Below are 16606 nucleotides of genomic sequence, written 5' to 3' on the forward strand. Positions count from 1 at the left end.
CTGGCCCCAGCGACTTCGTCCGCGTGAAATTTTATTTTATTTTTCTAAAATAACAGTAGCGTAAGTTACTCCTTATTACATCAGCTACTTGCCAAAAAAAGTCCCGTCAAAATCGGTCCAGCTATTTCAGAGATTAGCCGGAACAAACAGACAGACAGACAGACAAAACTTGTAAAATATGTTATTTTGGTGTATGTACCGGATTTATATTCATATGCAAGTAGTAAAAACGGTTATTTCAATATTACAAACAGACACTCCAATTTTATTTACATGTATAGATGTATAGATTAAAAAAAAAGTAACAGTCATAAGGCTAGTCGTATGCCTAATATATATAATAATGTAATAAATTCATTTAAACAGAAATTGCGGGAATATTATTTAAATTTGTAACTTTTTTACTGTCCTTCTCCTTTTTTAACATCTTTCTGTTATATCCCTATAGTTCTCTCTATATTTTCTGTTTTTCTTACTTTCAATTTGAGACTGTACTTATAATTTGATTATCGGGTCATTATGTATTTATTTATACATTTATGGGTTATATATTTATGTATGTATATTGTTATTTTTTTATAGAAATGTATATTTTGCTTTGTATTTATATATCTTTTTTTGACATTTCTTATTTATATTAGTGCACCGCCAATAATCTTTCGCTGCACCACTCATGGTTGCCTGGTAAATAACGCGGCAAGATATTAAGTCCGCCACATGTACAAATTTTTTTGTGCATTAAAGTTAAATAAATAAAAAAAATACAATACTGTTTAATGAAAATGCGTATTGTCTAGTGCTTTGAGATGTATCAAAATAAGGTCAACAAAAAAGTCCGTGATGGTATATGTCTATCTCTCAAGGATAACCAACAATAACCATTTTTTATCTTTTACATTTTACGGGAATTTTTTTTATCGTATGTTTCCCTTAAAATCATGTAAACTATGCTATTATGTCATAATCTAAAGAAATAATAATATTTTATAGTGAAATATCCACTATAAAATAGTAATGTAAGTAGCAATGTAATTCGTTACGCGCGAATCAGCTGTTATAAGGTCAAAGGTCGGTGCACCCCGCGTATTTGATAAATAGTGCTTCTCTGGATGTCTTTAAGAGAAAATGGCAGTATGTACGTGTATATGTACAAGTCCTTAAGTGTTAAGTTTTTCAAATGTACAATAAAGAATAAATATTTTTAAGTACAGTACTTACGTACATTAATATAATACCTACTTTTTACTTGTATCTATTGTCATCAAAATTAAATTATAAGTTCTTAACTTGACCACGACTATGTGACCCTCTCTTGGCGCCAAAACGAGTGAAAAAATGAACAGCATACGACGACGACGCATACCTATAGAGTGGAGCAACTGCTTATTCAGTTTTATTCAACTATTTAGTCCCTCCACCGTTACAATGAATGGAGGCGGATATTACAATGTATGTAGCATTGCGAATATAAAATATCTAGATTAGGTATAATAAATTCATAATTGATAGACCGTTACGGTATCAGAGCCAAAAAGTCTTCTTTCTTTATTTATGTACTGTTAGATGCGACATCGACTTTGTTTTATACTACACTATGTAATGATTGATATACCTATGTAAAATAAATAAAATATCTGAGGTTTGGACAAAAATTCAAAAGGTACTTTATTTTGAAAAAGTATTTTGAAAATACCTATTTTGCATTTAGTATTTGAAATACAAAACTATTTTTGTTTTTAGAGTGACATTTCTATGAATTCACTGTCGATAGCGAGCGGTGCGATGGAAAAAGATAACCGTTTATAAAAATATAATAAATAGCGCTGGACAATTAACACAGACTGATACTGAACTGATATAAATAGATATTTTTATCTTGTAAATACATATATAATATACATATAAAACACCCAGACCGATGAAATCAATCGATGACCGATGAGTACAAATGTTTGCACCGTGCGAGAAATCGAACCCGCGACCATCGGATGTAAAGCGGTGTGACCACCGAGGCAGTCGAAATACATAAATAATCTTATGAATTTAATTTATTCTAATTTGTTTGTGTGCGCGGGGTGCGGTGTACGGTGCTCCCCCTGCCTCCACCGTTGCTGGAGCTTGCATGTATGGAGCATTGCGAATATAAAATATCTAGATTAGTAAATTAATAAATTCATAATTGATAGACCGTTACGGTATCTATATATATTCGGATTAAAATAAGTATCGCAGTAAGGACCAGTATATAAAGTGATCAATACAATTAATTGATTTTTGAAATATATATACGGAGCCAAAAAGTCTTTGTGTATTCAAAAAATATCTAATTTGTTTGTGTGCGCGGGGTGCGGTGTACGGTGCTCCCCCTGCAACGGTGGAGTTACTATGTATGGAGCATTGCGAATATAAAATATCTACATTAGTAAATTAATAAATTCATAATTGATAGACCGTTACGGTATCTATATATATTCGGATGAAAATAAGTATCGCAGTAAGGACGAGTATATAAAGTGATCAACATAATTAATTGATTTTTGAAATATATTCAGAGCCAAAAAGTCTTTGTGTATACCAAAAATTTAGCCGTTCGGAGCCAGTCATGCACGAATTATTAGTAAAAAATGTGTCGAGTATATCGTACTATCGACGAATATATATGGCCACATCGCAAAGTAGAATGCGACGTTGCCATACCGCCTGAGATATACGCGATAGGAGTCAAGTTATTCAGTGCAAAAGGTGGAATCGGCAAGTGTTTAGGTTGTGGCGTGATCAACAAAGTGCCCAAAGAGGTGTTTATATATATATATATATATATATATATATATATATATATATATATTATATCTCCCTTTTTACGGGGGTAATATATTCAAACACGCGGGCCTTAGCCAAGCATGGATGAGTTATGTGATGAAGATAGAAATTTTCTATGACTGACTATATTGACTTATTATTATTATTATTTTGACTGCATCCTCTGGGTATGCTTCGTAAACGGTTAAAATTACGGAACTGTTCTTTATTGAAAGTTCTAAAAAAATTCTCATTCATCTATGTCTATCTTTTAATGTTAACTTAATGAGTTTCCTAGTATTATTGTAGTATATGTAGTCTTTGGCATAATTAATATTGTTCATAACGTACTCTGTGCAGTTGACAGAGCCTGATTGTAAAAATGGCGGGAACGTAGGCCGTTGCCGCCATTTTTACAATCAGGAATCAATGTGAAGGATTTCAGGATTAAATGTGAAGCGCAATTTAGCATTTTATTTATTTAAATACAGTACAATTATATATATAACAAGAATACTGGAACAAGATTACTGTCTATTTTATACAGCCGAGGTGATCAAACAAAGCCGGGGGCAACAACCAGTCAACAATCATCATCTGCTTCTTCCTTATCCCATTTATATGTTCTTCTCTTCCATTCATCCCTGTTCGCAGTCATCTCGTTATTTACTTCCTTTCTTATCATATCATCTTTCACACAGTCCATCCATCTCTTTTGCAGCCTTTCTCTGCCCTTATAACCATTGTATTCAGTCCTATACGATCCAAACACTCCTGAGTATCTTAAGACCAAATTTCTTTTTCATGGGGACATCTCTCACCGTAATCTTCGTCCGTCTAGGAATCTACTCTTGCACGTTCCTGCTCATCGTACGAGCTTCGTCTCTAAATCTTTCATGCTTCAGGCTATTAAACACTGGAATGCTTTGCCCCTTGACATTAAATCGAGTACTACCAAATTTACCTTCAAATCCAAGTTAAGAAAACATCTTTCCAACGACTTTTGTAATTAAATGAATACATTAATATAGTGTTAATTTATCTCCCGCTTTCACTCTTGATTTGTCATGATTGATTATATCTCATTGTTGATTTGTATTTGATATATATGTATAAATTTTAAAAGTATTTTATTATGTACTTGAATGTATATGTATATGTATATATATATATAATATATTTATATTTATATATTCTTATTTAAGTATGTATGTAGTTGGATATATATATTTCAATTTATGAATTTTATTATAATTGTACCTTTCTCCTTTTATTATTTAATTTACTTAAATGCACCGCCCACTAATCTCTGTTTGCCCTATGGTCGACTGGGAGAAAATGCCTTATGATGGTCGCGGGTTCGATTCCTCGCACGGCACAAAATTTCGTATCATAAGTATGATTGTTTGTATCAGTCAGGGTGTTTTCTATATATAATATGTATATACGAATGAAAGAATGAATGTGGAATTCATATATAACACCTTCCTTAAAATAATATCTTCATTCAAACACATTACATGCCCATACCACGGTAGACGATCACTCTTCAACCTCTCCGACACCGGCGCCACTTTCATACTACCTCTACTCTAATGTTACTCATATAATATATTCAGTCAACAATATTACCTCCAAATCGTCCAGCATGGTGACGTCGACACACTCCCGCTGATGGGGCACCATCGTCAACGTATTGAACCCCAGTACCCCGCGCCCGTCGTAATCACCAATCAAGTTCTTCGCCTGTAATCACACAAAACAAATAATAATTCGTTATTCGTCATACTCGTGAACGGGTGCTGTTTGACTTGATCTGTTCTTGTTACGGTCACTAATTAGACTATTTGCTTTTGACAAAATAGCAATAGCATATGCTGTTGGTCACTCTATTCTCTTAAATTTGAATTTAAAAATGAATCTTTATTCCTGTAAACATGTACAACCATATTTGAAAAGAATACGAGCTGATTTTCTTGTTAGTTCTTCTTACCTCCAAAGTACTTTGGTAGATTGGACATATAAGAGTCTGGAATAGACTTACCTGAATAAAGATATTTTGATTTTAATATATTATTTATATGTTTTCTTCACTGTATATCACACATAAAACATATACGTACTGTCTATTTATGTAATTACATGGAATACTGACACCGCAAACTTTGTACCGCCACATAAATTAAAATCGCTATTAAAAAATAAGGGTTGATGATAGAAGGGTGAAAATTTAGGGTGTGTGTATTTTTAATTGCACATTATAAAAAATAAAAGAAATGTTACAGGTGGACAAACTTATCACTTATGGGTATGAAAATAGATAGTAGACGATTCTCAGAGCTATTGAATGTATATAAAATTTTATAAAAATCGGTCAATCCGCTTCGGAGGCGTATGGTAACTAACATTGTGACTTTAGAATTTGATATATAAGATTATACGTTACTAACCCTGGGATGATCGGAGTCCTTCGTGATCGCCACAATCTCGACCAGGTCCTCGTGGCGTATGCCATATTCATTCACTTTGTAGAAACCCGGCTCTGAAAAATACAATTACAAATGACATACAGACATACAGACATGCTCTGATAATAACAGTACTAATAATAGACCGGCCTGCTCTGATAACTCACCACTCACTCACACATAAAAAAATATTATTCACGAAACTTATCTGCATAGTAACGTCGCTATTGTATAGATATTATTTAATTTATTTGTATGTATATATATGTGTGTATGTATATTTTATATATAATGATTATTATGTAGTTATATGTATATGATATGTAAATTCTACATCCAACAACAAATTGTTATACCTCGACCAGACACAGTCTAATCACTCCTCTCCATCCTAAGGTTGCCTGGAAGAAATCGCTATTTAGCGATAAGGCCGCTCATTGTTACCTCTATATTATAATTATTTTGTTATTATTTTCATATTTAATGTACATATTAATTTATGTAATTACTCTTTCTGTGAGAGGAACAATAAAGTGTTTTTCATTCATTCATTCATTCACTCATCATCGTCATCGCCATCAGCTCACTGCAGTCCACTGCTGGACATTGGCCTCTCCCAAGGCACGAACTTCAGCCCTTCTCTTTCAGTTATTACCCACAACCCTACGTATGTCGTCGCTTCGCTAGCGGGCCGTCCTACATTACGTTTGCCAATTTAGTAATAATATCCCTGGACACAACGCCATATATTCCCAAGGTTATTAAAGCTTGTGTTATGGGTACTAGAAAACAGATAGATATACTGAGATACATTTTTTTGTAAATACATACATAAATAATACTTAACATATGTTTGTATTCATACAAAATTCCTAGAAATATATATTTGAATAATATAATTATATAAATACGTGAAGACAAAACTTTGTACCCCATTGTACTAAAATTGTGCGGTCTGTGTATGAAATTTCGCACACTTATAGTGTATATAGAGAACGAGTGCAGAATAGTGTTAGTAGTATTTTTTTATACTCTTAAATCATTAAAAAAAACAGTACACACTAAAATATGTATTATTTTTAAATGGATGATAATGTAATGGTACATCCGCCTGCGGTAACGGTTTACGCTGGCGGGGCACCAGTGGAGGATGATAGGATGAGCAGGAGGTCAGGTCAGTTAGCACATCATAGCGCTGACAATGTTAACTGATTGAACAGAGATTAAGTGCGTAGCGGTTTCTACGTTGATTGTCGCATGCCTAATCCTTGTTGTTAATTAAATATAAGTAAATCAATATTTATTTAAAAGAGCAACACACAAGTTTCTTGCTTATTCTTCTTGTGATGAATCTGCATTCCGAATAAGCGGTAGAATAAAAAACCTTGACTATTCAAAAGTGCTTATATTAAGTTTATTTGAATTATTTCTATTTCATCGTGGTAAATTCATGGAATTTATTTCAATGGTTTTCAGAGGGAACCGCGTGGAGGTCAACCTGATAAGGTACATGGTCAGCAATAGGGTTATTAGTCCACATTACTAACAATTCCCTTCTCCCTCGCATCGATCGGAGGGGGACGTACCGTACATATAGCGGGACCTACATTTTTTTTCCACATGTAATGTATGTATGCATACCGTTGCTGAGTATCTGTCCGGGCTTCATTCCCGGGTCGTGCGGGTACGGCCTCCACGAGATGCCGGTGGGTCCCTCGTGCACGTTGAGGTAGTGTCCCACGCCGTGGCCCGTCCCGTGGGCATAATCCAGTCCCACGTCCCATAACGCTTTACGAGCCAAACTATCCAGGACGTTACCCTGAAATTTTATTATAAAAAATATATTTGTTTATTTATATAACTTTAAATATAATAATATCTCAGGACAGTTCACACAGCGCCATCTAGTACTAAGCTTTATAATATCTTACTAACATAAACGCAAAAATATGTAAGTATGGATGTTTGTTACTCTTTACACATACACAGGGCACAGCTAGTTAATTAATATATATATATATATACTTTATTGCACTTTTAAATACAAGTTTTGAATATATGTTATAAGTTTTGTTTACAAATGAGGGCTTATCTCTAAATGAGATCTCTTCCAGTCAACCCAAAACAGCGTGGCTCAGGAAGTGGTGTGTGGGTTACAGAAGTGCATATAATAAAATTAGGAAAAGATATATTAAAAATTAAAACTAAAGAATTAACGTCAAATGTGATATATAACTACAAATACAATATAAAAATATATTTATATACTAACAATATATACATTTATATAGATAAATATGTATGTTAGTCTATAAGATATTTCTAATATGGGCCATGTAGCCTGAAATAAATAAATAAGCTAACCAACCTGTATTATGGATACATAAACAAATAATCCTAGACAATTAACACAGCGCCATCTAGTCCCACGGTAAGCAGAGCTTATGTTACACTTATACAAATCTATTAGATGTTTTTTTTGTAAACACAACAATATATATAATATACACCCAGACCGATGCAAACAATCATACTCGTCAATACAAACGTTTGTACCGTGCGAGGAATCGAACCCGAGACCATCGAAAATAAAGCATGCCAAACCGCTAAACCAACGAGGATAATGCTTCTGGCAACCCCATTTCGTAATATAGCCGTGAAGATACATTAAGATATATACCTTAACGCCAACTGGGAACGAACCGCTGCCGATAGCAAGGGAAATCTTTATACAATACTAGCAAATGTTGTTTTGCCTTAAATTAAAATAAAATTTTGGGTTGGACTACCCCTAACATTTAGGGGGATGAAAAATAGATGTTGGCCGATTGTCAGACCTACTCAATACGCTCACAAAATTTCATGAGAATCGGTCAAGCCGTTTCGGAGGAGTATGGGAACGAAAACTGTGACACGAGAATTTTATATATAAGATAATCTTTATATATAAAAATTACGTGTCACGTTGTTTGTCCGCAATGGACTCTAAACTACTGAACCGATGCAAAGTTGATTTGCACATTGTGTGCAATTTGATCAAACTTGAAAAATAGGATAGCTTACATCTCAATTTATAGTCGCAATATTATTTTATTCAAGAACCTTGCCACAGCAACGAGTGGTCTATATATATAATAAGTACCTTAACGCCAACCGGGAACAAAGCGCTGCCGATAGCAATCTGCCCCTTAAGCACTCTTGTGAACGCATCCCTCTGTTCTGATGATGGTGATCTATTCATCATCCGAGTCCTGGTGATGTCTGTTGTACCGTCCCTGAAACATTTATGTAAAAACAATCAATATATACAACTCGAATGGCGAACAAGCTTACGACCCGCCTGATGGTGAGCTGTAACCGTCGCCTATAGGGGGGAAGGGGATTGTTAGTAATGTGGACTCATGACTCCATTACTAGCAATGTACCATGTCAGGTTGACCTCCACGCGGTTCCCCCTGGAAACCATCGTGATAAATTCTTGGTGAATTTGTCACGATGGGACCTGACCTCATGCTCATCTTACCATCCTCCATTGGTGTTCCGCCAGCGTAAACCGTTAGTGCAAGTGGGTATACCATTCCATTATCATCTATAAAAAAAACTATACTCCTTCGATGTCTATGAAATTTTATTAAAATTTATATGCATATTCAGTAGGTCTGAGATTCGGCTACTATCTATTTTTCATATCCCTAAGTGATAACGATTGTCCACCCCTAAGTTTTTTTTTATTTTTTGGACATTTTATTTTTTAATATGGTATTAGAAATATAATCCTTTTCACCTTTCTAACATCAACCCTTGGGGGGTAGGGAATTGTTAGTAATGTAGTCTCATGACCCCATTGCTAGCAATGTACCATTTCAGGTTGACCTCCACGCGGTTCCCCCTGGAAACCATCGTGTTAAATTCCTGGTGAATTTGTCACGATGGGCTAACTGACCTGACCTCATGCTCATCTTATCATCTTCCACTGGTGTCCTGCCAGCGTAAACCGTTAGCGCAGGCGGTAGCACCATTTCATTATCATCAACAAAAAAAAAAACATCAACCCTTATTAATTAATAGTATTTTTAATTTATATGACAAAACAACTATTGTAGGGTTATACATCTATAGGATAAAAAAAAATTAAGTCAAAAGGATGTCGAGTGTCGACACAAAGGAAGCGGCAGATATTACAATAACATAAAAAAAGCTAGCTATTACTATAGATATCATATTAGGTTATTCACTATTATATGTGACTAGCTGTACCCGTGACTTCGTCCGCGTGGAATTATACTTTTTTTTTTTCTAAAATAAAATAAAGTTTCTAAAATAAAAGCAGCCTAAGTTACTACTTATTACATTAACTACCTGCCAAAAATATTCCGCCGAAATCGGCGCAGCCATTTCAGAGATTAGCCGAAACAAACAGACATACATACAATTAAAAAAAAATGTTATTTTGGTGTATGTATCGTATTTATATTCATATGCATGTAGTAAAAAACGGTTATTTCAATATTACAAACAGACACTCCAATTTTATTTATATATATAGATAAATATATTTTTATTTAAATCGTACTAATATACTGAAAATATAAGATAATTAGTATTTTATAATAGTTTCGATAGAATTCAAATCAGTAAGCAGTGTACGCAATGTTCAGTATTAGTTCTCGCCAGTAGTCACTAGATGGCGCTGTACAAAATTGAAACTCGCTAACGTTTCGTTTTGCTGTGGGACAAATACCCTCCGAGTAAGAAATGTCTAGTAACGGATTTTGATGATTAATTTTTTAATGTTTTTGGAATCGCTTATATCGTAAGGTATAAAAGCGATATTATTATTGAAAAATATATATAATACAAGGGGTAAAAGTACTTAAAAAGTACTAGTTGTCAAAACGTTGTTTTGGCAATAATAAAAGTAGTAATACTGCTATTAAAAAATAGGGGTTGGTGGTTACAAGATTGAAAATTTAGTATTGTAAGTATTTTAATGGCAAATCAAAATATAAAAAAATTCTTTAATGGGTGGGTCAACATTAACATTAAGGAGTATGAAAAATAGATGTTGACTGATTCTCAGACGATGACTCTACGGAGTATCAAATAGTCGCGATGTAACTTTTACCTCACCTGCTCATATTTTACCATTGATTACAACAAAAACAAAAATTAATGAGTCTAATCAAATAAAAAAAATATTTATTCATTTCATTTTAGCTGTTTATGAAAGTCAAGTTTATTAACATTTTTTTCTTACCGTCCAATTCAGTAGACCCATTGTCTTTTTCGAAATGATAGCTTTTGCTTAATAAAATTTAACAGATATTTTAAATTTATTTAAATGTAATTCCTGTATATCCTTACTTGTATTGGCCTCCGGAGTCTAACAAAAACATGTCCCGTTGATTGATCACCACCTGTGGTCCCCCTCTTGAGGGGCTGTAATGTATTATGGCCCCGTTAGCCCCAGCCCCTGCTATTGTTTCGAATGAGGGGCCCATAAAATCGGCTTCATCTCTGGAATAAAAGTTACAACACTTTTTAATACACAATCATTCGGAACATTTTTTATTTGAATCTGGCCCCTCTGCAAAATTGACAACTCTGCTCTAAACCTTATTAATATTATAAACGTGAAAGTTTGTGAGTATGGATCCATCCATGTTTGTTACTCTTTCGATTATGATGAAACTTTACAGTAATATAGCTTAATCATCAGAATAACATACAGGCTTTATATATTTCATGGGAGTGAAACCGCGGGCACAGCTAGTAATAAATAAATTTAAATTAAACATTTAAACGTAAAAAGAAAATCTTAAAAAAAAATTTGCTTTACAGCGCCATCTAGTAGTATATTGCAGTACTTGCATAGTTGCATTAGCATAGTACAACATTACAATTTTGACTAGTGTCAACTAGATGGCGCTGTTCCATAATATTTAGAATTGCCTGTAAAACTAAATCTCATAATTACATTTTGCAAGTAGATGCTGTGATATTTAGGACTTTCTTCTTTTCTTGTGATGAGACAGCTTTCCGAACGAGCGGTAGATTAAAAAAAAATGTAATGACTATTCAAAAGTGCTTCAATGTAAGTTTATTTGAATAAATGATTTTCTATTCCATTCTATTCTTTCGCCTTTTTTTGGTTACATGCAGTTATGTGCCAGTTATATGCCATGTTACATGCAAGTTGCACATCATATGCCGCAATTCAGTGCAGTAACTACATATACCATCTGAGAATTTGCTTAGTTTATTTAAAAAAAACTTCACATTATTCTATAATTTTTTTAAATTTATTACTAGAAATGGATCTTATTTATAGAGTAAGAACAAAAGGCGGTCTTATAATCTCTGTGTCTTTAAGTAATCTCTTCCAGACTTTTGGGTAAAGAAGTGAGAAATACTGGAATGTTCTATAGCGGAGAGCAATAAATAACATGTTTGCTTAACGGCGTTTAATGACAGATAAAGCCTAACCGTAAACAGTTTTACCTACAATTAATTTAATAATTCATCTACCTACATATATTCTAATATATCACATGGAAATACAACGGCGAGCATATAGATCAATGCAGGTCGCAGTGCTATAGGTTCTCTTTAGCACAGAGTATATATCTAAAGGACCGATCGTCGTGGGGAACTTTGAGGGAGGCCTATGGCCAGCAGTGGACGTCTTCCGGGCTGCGATGATGATATATCCAGTCTTTAAAAAACTACTACTTTCCCCTCCCCCTCCCCCAAAAAAAAGAACATAATGATTTCTTCCAGATTCTATGTATATGTTCAAAACTATTTTTTTTTCGGACAACTCTAATGCTGTTGGCCTCAGCTGGCCTTTACACCTTCACCGGATGTTAGGGGTGTGCAGATGGCAATCAAAACCAAAGGAAGGACTTATGGAGCGGCTGAAGGCCAACTCCTGCCTGACGTATACGACTTTAGTCTGAAGGCACCACTAGGGGTTCGAACCTCGGCTCAGGCCGTTGTAATATCGATCCTCGTTTGAATTGGACGGGGGATCGATCGAAGGAGTTGTTCAAAACTATTTGAATGAGGTACTTACTTTCTAAACTCTAGCAGTTTGTCCGCGGCCTGTATCTCAGTGATGGTCTGGTTGCTATCAACCTGTTCATGCAACCACCTCAGGAATCGAACTACCGCTACCCCGTCCCGTACGTGACAGTTCCGGAAGCCCTGCAAATTATTTATTTATATAACTTGAAAGCGCAACATACCAAGGTAAAAGTATATATGGCGGACTTAACGTCTTACCGCATTTTCCACCAGTCAACCTCAGGTTGTGCAGAGAAAGATTGTAAGCGGTGCCAATATAATTAATAAGAAAAATAATATTTAGGTAATGAAAAGTATATACATATATACGTAAAGTAAGTACATCTATAATAATACATGTTATACATACAATATATATATATAAAGCTATAAATAAATATGAATAAAATACATAAATCAAATATACCATATAACATACTTAAGACTACTACAAGAATCTGACAATGAAATAGTGAGATAGCACTAAAAAAATAAAATATAAAAACGTAACAAAAACGTAGTTAGTGCATGTTAACCAATATTTGATAAAAAAAATAAAAACGTAATAAAACAGTAGATATTGTATGTTGTAACGACCAACCCGAAGAGATAATCTCTTCTCTAATTTATAGATCATAGAAGGCAGGAACACTCAATCATTAAAGTTTAAATATATAAATAAAAATTATGTGATCTCACAAACCTCCAGCTCCACTTGGTTCTTCACCAGCTTCATCAGCGCCACCGGCGACACCTCGGAGACAAGCGTGAGCGGCTGATCCACCACCTCGCACTGTTCATATATCATCATTTTAGTATATGTGGGAAAGAGAAGGAAGCATTATGTCTCTATCGCATAATGCTGGCGTCATGCGGCCATTATGCTCTGAACGACGAGAGCAGTGGTGTGTGTTTAAGAGACGACAATTAGGAAGATAAACAGTACAATCATCATTAATCTTCACTCCAAATTTCATCAAGATCCATTCAGTGGTTTAGTCGTGAAATTGTAACAAACAGACAGACACTTTCGTATTTATAATATTAGTATAGACAAGGACATAAGTGTCTAAAATGATAGTAATAAATATATCTCAGTATACTTGCTCACCCCAGAGGCGGCCCTGTGTATCGCCTCACTGGCCTCACTAGACAACCAGACGGACCGACCGCCGCCAGCTGCCTCGTGTTTCTGTAACAGTCATACAATAATACATGAAAAACATACACTCACACATACTTTTTCAATAGTAATTAGAATAGAACATAGAAGAGAAATATTGTTTACTAGCTGTAAACAATATTTCCCTTCTAATCGCGGCCCGCGACTTCTTCCACGTAGAATAGTGACCTTGACCAAATAAAAAAATATATAATAAATCTAACCCAAAAGTTTCATTGTTCTAGTTACAAAAATTATGAAATTCCATATAATTTTTCATTGCTTATTTTATTTTACCCCCTTAAGGGTATTTTTTAGAAACTTTCAACGTCATATTTATTTATATTTAATAAACAGCCTAAAAAATAAGTTTCAAGCTTCTAGCATTAAAATGACGATACTTCCATATATTTCATCCCCTTCAACCCCTTACAACCACTTCATCGCATTAAAAAGTAGCCTATATCCTTTCTTAGGGTCTAGACTATCTGCGTACCAAATTTCATTTAACTCGGTCCACTAATTTTGGCGTGAAAGCGGGACAGACAGACAGACAGAGTTACCTTCGCATTTTTAATATTACTAAGAAGGATTTTTTTTTTATAACACAGGGGACAAACGAGCATGCGGCTCACCTGATGGTAAGTGATTACCGCCGCCCATGAGCACCCGCAACACCAGGGGAATTACAAGTACGTTGTCGGCCTTTTAAAAAGGAATAAGCTCTTGTAAACAAAGAGATTCACTCACCGCTAATTCCTGTAAATAAGGCACTATATTGCTATAAGGTCTCGCATCAATCTTCACGCCTTCCTCTTTGAGCTGTTCTGTCACAGCATCAGGTAGACTGCCAGAGGACCAGAAGAGAACGGTCGTGGCCGGCGTGATCACCAGGTAGGAGAAGAAGACCGGGTTGTAGTCAATATCACTGCCTCTTAAGTTTAGGATATCTGGAAACACGTATAGTTTTATTTATTTTTAATGGATGATAATGTAATGGTGCACCTGCCTGCGTTATTAATATACGTTGGCGGCGTTGAAATCTGAAATAAATGTTTAGTTATTACATTATGAAGAATTTTGTATGCATACAAACTGATAAATAGCGAAGTTTTAAGGTTTTAAATATTTATTCTAATTAAGAATTATATATATATATATATATATATATATATATATAATTAAACATTAGTGGAAATATAAAAGAAGGTAATATTTTTTTAATCTATACGTATACACATATAAATAAAATGGGAGTGTCTGTTTGTAATATTGAAATAACCGTTTTTTACTACATGCATATGAATATAAATACGCTACATATACCAAAATAAGAATCCCGTCAAAATCCGTCCAGCCATTTCGGAGATTAGCCGGAATAAACAGACAGAGAGACAGACAAAAATTTTTATTTTGGTGTATGTACCGTATTTAGATTCATATACATGTAGTAAAAATTTTTTTCAATATTACAAACAGACAATTTTATTTATATGTATAGATTATGGAATGATGCACCCACCTGCACTAACAGTTTACGCTGACAGGGCACCAGTGGAGGATGATTACATGAGAATGAAGTCAGGTCAGTTGACCCATCGTGACAAATTCACAAGGAATTCATCACGTTGGTTTCCAGGAGGAACCGCGTGGAGGTCAACCTGACTTGGTACAGTGCTAGCAATTGAGTAATTAATTCACATTACTAACAATCCCTTTCCTTCCTGTGCATTTATATGTCTGTCACACTGTTCACTACATAGAACAGAGAATTTACTTTTTTCTTTTGTTTTTTAATCTAGATTTATTTTGGGGTTTTTGTTTTCAGACATGTCAACCCCATTATTGCAAACTAATCGGAACAATTCTTAAAAATAATAAACAATGAAATAATTGCCAACTGCGAGGGATCTACTTATTAAGTTGCTTTTATCAGCGCACACAATATCCGTAGTAGGGGCATATAGTATGCTCTGAATAGCACCCACATCACATTTGTTGATTTTAAAATCTTTAATATTTTCTTTTTTTTTTGTGGCACACTAAATAGGTCTGTACTCAGCGTATTGCCACACCGTTTGTTACCAGCGCTACAGCGCTGTTTTTCAGCACAGGAACAAAAATTACATGGAAATTATTGAAACTTACTAAAATTAAAACTCCTTTTTTAAATCAGTTAAAAATATACTCACAAGCAACCTCGTCCAACGCTGTCACAACAAGCGCGAACGCTTTCTTTTCTGCTATCTTCTTTCTCAGTTCTTTTATCTTCTCTCCGGCCGTCTTACCTTTAATTGAAGAAGAAAAATTAATGACAGGAAGATGAAGCCGAAAAAAAAATATTATTTTCGGGCTATTCTAATACTCTTGACCGGAATATAAAGTCCCTCTGTCCAATTGAAACGGGAATTACGACGGCCTGAGCCGAGATTCGAACCCCTGGCGGTGGCCTCAGAGCAAAGTCGTATCCGTCAGGAGTTGTCCTTCAGCCGTTCTATAACCGTTCTTATATAAGTACTTCCTTTAGTTTGGAGTGCCATCTACACTCGTCCCCTACCGTTCGGTGAAGCTGTAAAGGCCAGTTGCGATCAACAACATTAGAATAGTCCAAACTTTAATACATATAGAACAACCACTATGGGAATTCCAGGGTTTTCTGTAGTTTCATTTAGTACCTTAATCCAAGTACACCCTTGAGGATCCGTCTATAAGCTTGTTCACCAAATTATAATACTAGGTTTGTTACCGGTGTGACACACCAGGTCACATGTTGAGCGAATCCCTTTTATTCATTTCTGCTTAGACAATTTTTTTATGGATGATAATGAAATGGTGCACCCGTTTGTGCTAACGGTTTACACTGGTGGGGCACCAGTGGATTATGATAAAATAAGCTAACTACCTGACTTCATGTCAGATTGATTAGCCCATTTTGGCTCTTTGGCCAGTCTATATAGAAGTTTTACTTGGGCACCACTGTAAAATGAGCTGACTTCATGGCGCCTAACCCATTTTGGCTGGGGGGAAATGGGATTGTTAGTAATGTGGACTAATGAACCCATTACTAGCAAACCATGTTGACCTCCAGCGCATCGTGTTAAATTCCTGGTGA

The 16606-nt window shown here is 34.8% G+C and overlaps 1 protein-coding gene across 1 annotated transcript in view; it reads right to left on the minus strand.

Annotated features, from left to right (window-relative positions):
• The window catches only part of LOC131845352 (xaa-Pro aminopeptidase ApepP-like), a 46318-nt gene that overhangs the window by 13416 nt on the left and 16296 nt on the right, over window positions 1–16606 (minus strand). Inside the window, exons 7-16 of the mRNA XM_059194403.1 lie at window positions 15687–15782; window positions 14245–14444; window positions 13444–13524; window positions 13036–13125; window positions 12343–12473; window positions 10632–10784; window positions 8410–8542; window positions 6909–7086; window positions 5250–5341; window positions 4432–4545 (exon numbers count right to left, since the gene is read on the minus strand). Coding sequence (XP_059050386.1) covers window positions 4432–4545; window positions 5250–5341; window positions 6909–7086; window positions 8410–8542; window positions 10632–10784; window positions 12343–12473; window positions 13036–13125; window positions 13444–13524; window positions 14245–14444; window positions 15687–15782 — 1268 coding nt within the window. The remainder of the gene's footprint in view (window positions 1–4431; window positions 4546–5249; window positions 5342–6908; window positions 7087–8409; window positions 8543–10631; window positions 10785–12342; window positions 12474–13035; window positions 13126–13443; window positions 13525–14244; window positions 14445–15686; window positions 15783–16606) is intronic.

Source organism: Achroia grisella, unplaced genomic scaffold, assembly GCF_030625045.1.
Source record: "Achroia grisella isolate CSIRO2021 unplaced genomic scaffold, CSIRO_AGI_Agris_v1 utg461, whole genome shotgun sequence".
In the NCBI taxonomy this organism is placed as follows: Eukaryota; Metazoa; Arthropoda; class Insecta; order Lepidoptera; family Pyralidae; genus Achroia; species Achroia grisella.